Source organism: Anopheles aquasalis, chromosome 3, assembly GCF_943734665.1.
Source record: "Anopheles aquasalis chromosome 3, idAnoAquaMG_Q_19, whole genome shotgun sequence".
NCBI lineage: Eukaryota > Metazoa > Arthropoda > Insecta > Diptera > Culicidae > Anopheles > Anopheles aquasalis.
In genome coordinates this window covers 18514096-18521595 of record NC_064878.1, presented here as the reverse complement: position 1 = coordinate 18521595, position 7500 = coordinate 18514096, and the positions used below count along the sequence as shown (strand labels likewise).

The window sequence follows — 7500 nt, the reverse complement described above, 5'->3', positions numbered from 1 at the left end:
ACGTCGATAGAAAAGGAGCGCCCAAAAGGTGTCTCTAGTTCCACTCCTTCATGTTCGATCTTCTCTTCCTGTATCCTCGTCCGCATGCTTGTCCTGTATCCTCGTCCGGCCCGGGGGTTTATTGGCAAACAGTTTTCTCTACAACCTTTCGGCATTTCGACCGGACCAGAAGAAAAGCCGGTGTTCGGGGTGGAAAATTTATGTTCACAGTTATGCGTTGCTCGCTCGCCCCTCTGGCTTATGTTGTGGGCGCTTTCGCTACCGTAAGATCTGTGTTTGATCCGCTGCTTGGAAGCGGTTGTGCGGTTTTTTGGGGGGTCTGTCTGCAGTCGACTTCTTCGGTACCGGTTTATCAGTCTCCGAGACGAAACGTTTCTTGATCCCTTTTTTCGGTCCGCGGTCCGTCCATCTCGTCTTTTTCGCCCTGCGAAGGGAACGATCTTATTGCTATTAATTTTTCATCCATTTACCACATTGCGTGCGTTTGTGTGTGTTTGATGTTCACCCATCATCATGTCCGCACCAGCAGCAGCATCAACTTCTTCAGCATATCCCATGTCCACCCCATGCCACCATCAAACATCCGGTCTCCCGACAAATACATAAATCCGTTTCTCTACTCAACGCAGGTACTACAACAACCTGCCGCGACGACCGACCGGCGTCTGTGTTTGCCAGTTGTGCCCTTTTGCTTTCCACCATCATACGACCACCCACCCCCATACCGCGGTCTCCTCCTGATGCGTCTGGTCCGGGTGCGGCATTAGCTTTCCCATTTTTCACTCCACCGGAGCTCCATCTCCCCCAAAAACTTCTTTCACTCTCGGTGTTGCGGTCCGGAAGAAAGAGGAATTATAAATGAATCTCTGCTTCCTGCTGCCTGCCTTTGTGAGCTTCCGTTTCGTAGCGCAAAAGGTTGCACAAGAACCGCCGCGGTACCCTGTTTGAAGTCATTACACAACAGAACGCCACAAGAGCCATTTTCTACCTTGACTGGCAGGATTTTCTCTCTTTTCCTTTTCTCCGTTTTCCTTTGTACTGAGTTCCCGCTCAAAGGCGCGTCCTTTTTTTTTTTTAGGTCCTTTTTCCTTAATCCTACCGTTTATCCAGGAGCGCGAGCGTCCAGCTTTTCTTTTGGAATTTGCATGCATTGCGTCTGCTTAAGGTTTTCGCTTTCTTAGCGACCCCCGAATGTCCTTCAGACACCCTCCGATCCCCCGATGAAGGTAATTTAAAAATTGAAAACCATTTTCAGCCCACGATGAGCGATTCCAAAAAAGATATGCGGCGCGCCGGTTCGGTTCGGTTCCGTTCGGTTTTTATTCGATCGAATGTTTGTGCGAGTTCGGCAACAAAACCCTCTCACCTCTCGCCTCTGGCGGCGTCCCTCTGTTGCTGGTCGCCGCCGGCAGCCACGATGTGCTGTGAAATTAGATCATTAAAATGTATGCGGAGACATGATGTCGCCCCACGCAAAGTGCAAACTTCCCCCTACTGGTTGGTTGGTGTTTGGGGCGCTATGGATCATGGTTGCTTGCTTGCTGTTCGGCCCGTTCCGGTGGTGGTGGTGGTGGTCCAGTGCACCCCATCCGTCAGTTGCCGTTCCCCGGGGGGGATTCGGTTGGTCCTGCCCCGGATTGTCGTCATCACACGACGCCACACGGTACATGGCGACGACGACGACGACGACGACGATGGATGTCCTTCGCTTGGATCAGGATTCCGCATGAACCTGGTGGGCGGTGGCCGGCAGCTTGTGGTAGCTTTGAGTGTGCTTTAGGTGGGAACTTGATAGCACAGCACAGCACAGCAACTGCTGTTGTGTTCGCTTTCGGAATACTGTTGCCATGTTGTTTTTCGCTGGCGCCTTCAGCCGATTCGAGTAATCCCATACGATCGTGAGGCGTTCGTTGAAATTTGGGGTAAAATGTTATCCACGAAGCGGGAGAGGGGTGTGTTTTTGTCGTGCCCGGAACTTTTTCTTCCTTGACGTTAGTTTGTAGAGTTAGCGAACGGTAGTAAACGGTTCGATTGAAAGGTCTGAAACTGGAAAATGGTCCTCAGTCATTCAACAGGATACATTTCAAGTCCAAGTTCAAATTTAAACAAGATTCAGCTAGTCTACACCCTTTAGAAAATCGAAAGAATCTATCTAAATTATTTAAACAATGTTTTAAAACAAATGGGTATGCTTTCATATCTAATCTACTCGATTAAACGACTCCATTTCAATTTCTATTTTTAAAATATTGCAATTTAGCGTACTGCAAAACAGGAAAAGCCTCAATACAGTCGTTAGCCGGTTGATATGAACCATTATTGATTGTTATAGAACGCGTGAGTTAGTCGCTGTAAAGTTCGCTCTTTCCGTACCCTCCAAGTGTGTTCAAGGTTGACGAAGGAGCGAAGGAACGAAGACTAAGAGGCGCCCTTAGGCGCTCGTTGGTGCCGCCAGTGTTTCCAATTTCCAAGCCAAGCATTACGCTGCTTTCTCATGCTTCTTTTCCTCCCGATGGCCGAACGGGAAGGATACGGACAGGAACAGGATCCTACGTCCTGTGCCTAAGGCCAGATCCTAGCTTCTTTCCGCTCTGCTATTGTGTCGGTAAAGTAAACCACCGGAATGGCAACAATCGATGACAAATACGTGCGCCGCTTCTTGGAAGTGTCGTTACGCCGTCATCAACATCAACATCATCATCATCATCGTGGTCGTGGTCGTCGTCGGACCTGCGGTGTGCATGGTGAGCGACTCGGCTCACTGAAGCGAATGATTGATCGGCGAGAGCATCGGGAATCAATAAGACACTTGTGGTGGTGTGGGCCGGTTGAGAGAAGCTGGAGACAGAGTGCAACATAATGTTGGCATGTAATTTTCATCATCATTTGTCCGTGCCCATATAACCATCGGACAACGAGTATGTTGGAACAGACGAGCCAGCGGGCGGACAGGAGGTGTTTTATTGTTCCCCGCATGCATATATTGAGACGTACGGGACGATTACTTAACCGATTGAGCATGTGTTGCACACTTGTGCCACATGCTGTGCACCGTGGAGGCTAAATTTAGAAAGGATAGATAAAACAAGAGGACATTGCTGTATTAGGATCGTGTGGTATTCGCTTCTATACAGCTGAGCTGGTGAATGCAGTGGAGCTTTCTGGAATGAAGTGTATCTTTAATATTTGAAATGGAATCATCGCCTTATAGATGCTATATAACGTCAATTTCAAGACATTTCCATCTGCCTGGGTTGAAGTCTTTCTTATCGAAGTATCTCGGTGCCGTTCCTTTCTGGAATTTCATCTTCAATGCTTGTCTTCAATAGTCGCCTTATGGTATCTTGGAATCATTCCTTCTCCGAAATGCAACTGGAATATATAAAATCAGAATAGTTGGGACTCCTATCACATCCTAATGTATCTTATTCGTTCAGAACTAAAGACCTTTTTCCATGGTGATTGAAACTATTGTTATAGAAGTGTCTTGGGGTTATTTGGAAAAGTCGTCTAGAGAAATTTGTTCGTTGAACTGCGTCTGAAACCTAGTCAACCTGAAGTAGGCATCAGAACAGATTTCAACAAATGTTTCCTGGTGTTCCTGGCTCATTCAACAGGTTCCTGACGTCACCTGTTGTAATCTTACTCGCCCATTTTTTATTCCATATATTCGAAGTATCTCCTGGAGTCGGTGTCCTCCAGTTAAACTTGTTGCAAATCCAACAATCACGCTGCGTTTCTCATGTTAACTATCCGTCCAGCATCTCGTACAACGTTAAGTGATGAATGTTCCCTCGATACAGAACACAATTCGTGTCATTTCTTGCCGCTTGCCTCGTGATGGGAATCGCGATTCCTTTTGAGACAATAAATCAAATACCTACAACGTTGCCACTGGTAGCGGCTAAGTAAAGGGACATCCTTTGGACGGGCCGCTGCGAGATTTGATGTTTGACGAGAGACCTTTGTCCTTCATCGTTGGCCAATTTTGTAGTAGAAGTAACCCCGGGATCAGGACATCATCATCGAAGCACTGAATAATTTATATCTTTTCAACTCCAGCGTCCGGGACGTGTCATCCCTGGGAACGCTACTCTGAATGTCCGTGGCCTCATTCGTCCTCTTACATTACGTAACATCACATCGGCGAGTCACCAGCCGTTTGACATTGTCCACAATATCTAAAGCGTTATGGTGGTGGTCCGGTTCTGTGGCCAACCGATGGTGGTTTCATTTCCTTCCCGCTAGTCAAGCAGAATGACGGCTAGTGTGGTTGCTTGCTGGATTCGTCTGCATAAGAGAAGGCAGACAGACGGAGTGAGATACTTAAAGTGTTATCGCTTTATTTATTCAGTTTCGAAACTTGCTCCTGCTACCTTCCACTACGTCCCGGGGCCATCTTCACCTTGGAAGCACGAACCTGGGAATGCACCCAAACGACCACCCCGGGGGGTCCAGTGGCGCTGCTGCACTCGGAATGCAGTTTTATGTCGGTGTGCTTCTGTTTGCAAGCCCGGATGATACCCCGGGCGCCCGGGTGTTTGCTACGTTTGCCAGCGGGCACTCGATCTCCGAGTAGTTGAGTCACGATCCGGCTTGATGTTTCTCTCAAGTGGCAGCCAGCGTTACTAGCGCTACCCAAGAGTGCTCCTGATGGTGGCAATACGGTTAAAGTTGAAATTTAACAACGCTTAACCCCACGGCCCGGAAAGGCCAAACCCGGGGGCCGCTTATTACCGCCGGCGAGACGAGAAAGAGCTCAGCCTCTGGTTCAGCCTCGAGCACCACTACCACGCTCCAGTCCCCATTGGCGGACACGATTCTGGTTGGCGTTTTATAGTGCGCTCTCTAGCGCTCCATGGAAATCATGTGGCAATAATTTATGTTTTTACTGCTCTCCAGCCAACGCCCAGTTTTAGTGGTGGACATGAAGTGGACGCCGCTGGTGGACACGGTACTCGAAGCCGGGAGTTCAATGGTACTTTACTTTGTCAACCTAGAGGCGCTTTCCTTTGGGGCGATACTACGAAGCCACGTGCTTCTTGGGTATAGGCCCATGGACCATTTCGCAAAACGATTGAAAAGCCCTGGTGGCGCTCCCTTTTCAAGATGATTTCAATATTCTCTAGTACACTGGACAGCAAAGCAATCGGAGCAACTTCAAGAAAGGCCTCATTGAGTCAATTGTTTCGTAGAACACCTCTCCTGTCTGTTTTCTAATGAACCAGCTAGTAATAATAGACATTCAACAAGTATATCTCCACGTGGGGTGGTGTAGAATATGTGCACTTCTCACGCGCCAACCCATCACCAATAATACCTCCGTGCCAATGCCTCCAATCAACACCATTCCTCTCTGCTGAAGAGTTTAGGACTAAACTGCTGAAAGAATCTCATAAAATGGTGTGTTTACCATCCGTAAATAATCCTTCCCCCTTCCACCCTCTCTATCTCCATCCTCGAGGGACCTGTTTATGGACCCGAACACCTACGGTACGCGTTGCTGCCTCTTTCTTAAATTATCCCCCCGTATGGTTCGATGGTTTCTTCGTGCCCGTGAGCTATCACCGTTCGCTTGGCTTGAGAACGGTTATCCTTATTCCCTCCAGCATCATCGGCTGCTCATCAATATTAAATGATCAACATTTACGCGTCGCAGACACGCGCGCGCGCGCCCGCGCGTTCCTTCGCGATTTCTTTGTACTCGCTGTGCTGTACGCGTGTCGATGGAAGAAGACACACAGTTGCTTAGCAATCGAATCCCGCGGACCGCGGCGGAACGGTGGAATTTATTCCGGAACATTAACCCGCTGGCATTTAGATCCTACCGCGGGGCAGGAAGTGGACTCGGGAGGAAGGATCTATTCGGGCGAAACGCTTGCCAGCGTCTAAAAAAAAAAGGTATCTTAATTGTTCCCACCGGAACACACGTTAAAGAGAGACGAGGGACTGTTGAAGGGGAAGTTACAATTTGCGGGGGTGATTGGGGCGCTTTCTTTTCGCTTACTTGCGATACTCACATTCCGCAAGCCACCCGACGGAGGAAGAGGATCCTGCTTTTATGCTAACACGTTCCCATGTCTGCCGTTGAAGGATATGAGCTGCACGATTAAAGATAAGAGACGCAGCAGGGGTGCAATGAAGGAGGTGGCACTGTTTGTGAAGTGTTGGCGTGATTAGCTTGCGTTGCGTTGGTGCTTCAGTTGATTGAATTGCTTATTAGGTCGGGGGGGGGGGGGGGGGGGGGGGGGGAGGGGGGCGCATCTCGATGAATCGATCCACCACACATATACACGGTATTATTGGGACAGGATGTCCTATAGGTTTGATGGTATCACGATCTTCTTCATGACCTTCATGTTAACGCTTCACTTTTTTCTCTATTTGCTCCTCCTCCACAGGCAACCATCGGTATAGACTTCCTCTCGAAAACGATGTATCTAGAGGATCGGACAGTGAGATTACAGCTGTGGGATACGGCCGGCCAGGAGCGGTTCCGTTCGCTGATACCATCCTACATTCGTGATTCAACCGTAGCCGTAGTTGTGTACGACATTACAAGTGAGTACAGAGCGCCTGGCCGCTAGGTCACAATCCGTCATCCTCCAGAGAGACAAAAACGAATCCAGACCGTAAAGACCGAACGTATCAATCGCAAAGGAGTACTAAAAAAACTCTTTAACTTTTAGCTGCCTTCGGTAATGAAAAGCAAATCGAGAAGTTCTATCTCTGTATTCCTAGATGAAATAACACGGTCCTTATCTTCATGAAGCAAGACAGACGGAAACTGCAATGACCACTAGCTGGTTTGCAGAATGATGGACCGGATATTGTATCCGCCAGACAGCGAGGATCGAGCTGATGCAGTTTGCTTAATCTTTTGTGTAGACCGAACGAATCCTTATTATCTCCTGGGGGATGGATGCTTTGGTGACATGGCGAAATGGAAAATCGTTGGAGGACCTTGTAGAAATCAAAAACTGCTGCTCTGCTCTGCTGTATATTCACCCGGCAAGCAAGAAGAGTCCACTTGTTGGTAGCGTGGTGGGCAATTACCAGTCAAGTGCTTACCAGCACCACCGCGGCGCACGGCGCTGGTTGTTAGTCCCGCCGTCGTTGTCGCCGTTGGCCACGTGTGTGTTAGCAGGCAACTTCAATCGGATTGGCTCTTTTACCATTTACCATTGCCAGGGTTCATGCTCGTCTCCCTCCGCCCTTATGGACCCCAAGAGCCGATTGGCAAACTCGCGTCATCCGTTTTGCTGTATGCCACCACCGCCGTGTGGTGGTGTGTCGTTAGCAGAGCCCGTTGCCGGTCTATCCAGCCGGCTTCGTTATCGCTGCTGACACCATTATGGCTTTGGTTTTAAGTTCCGACGCGTTTTTCGTCGTTTCTTCACTTGTTCCGCAGGCCCGGCGCCGTCCGTGTGTCCGTTTGCCTTTGGGTTTTCCTTCAACGGCTTTAACTCACCACACCACACACAAGTGTACCACCCAGTA

General features: G+C 49.0%; 1 protein-coding gene across 7 annotated transcripts in view; it reads left to right on the top strand.

The window, feature by feature from the left end:
- Positions 1-7500, top strand: part of LOC126579300 (ras-related protein Rab6) — a 24175-nt gene that overhangs the window by 9482 nt on the left and 7193 nt on the right. For all 7 annotated transcript variants that reach the window (XM_050242743.1, XM_050242744.1, XM_050242742.1 and 4 more), the window contains exon 4: positions 6402-6561. In XM_050242743.1, the coding sequence (XP_050098700.1) occupies positions 6402-6561 (160 nt within the window). The remainder of the gene's footprint in view (positions 1-6401; positions 6562-7500) is intronic.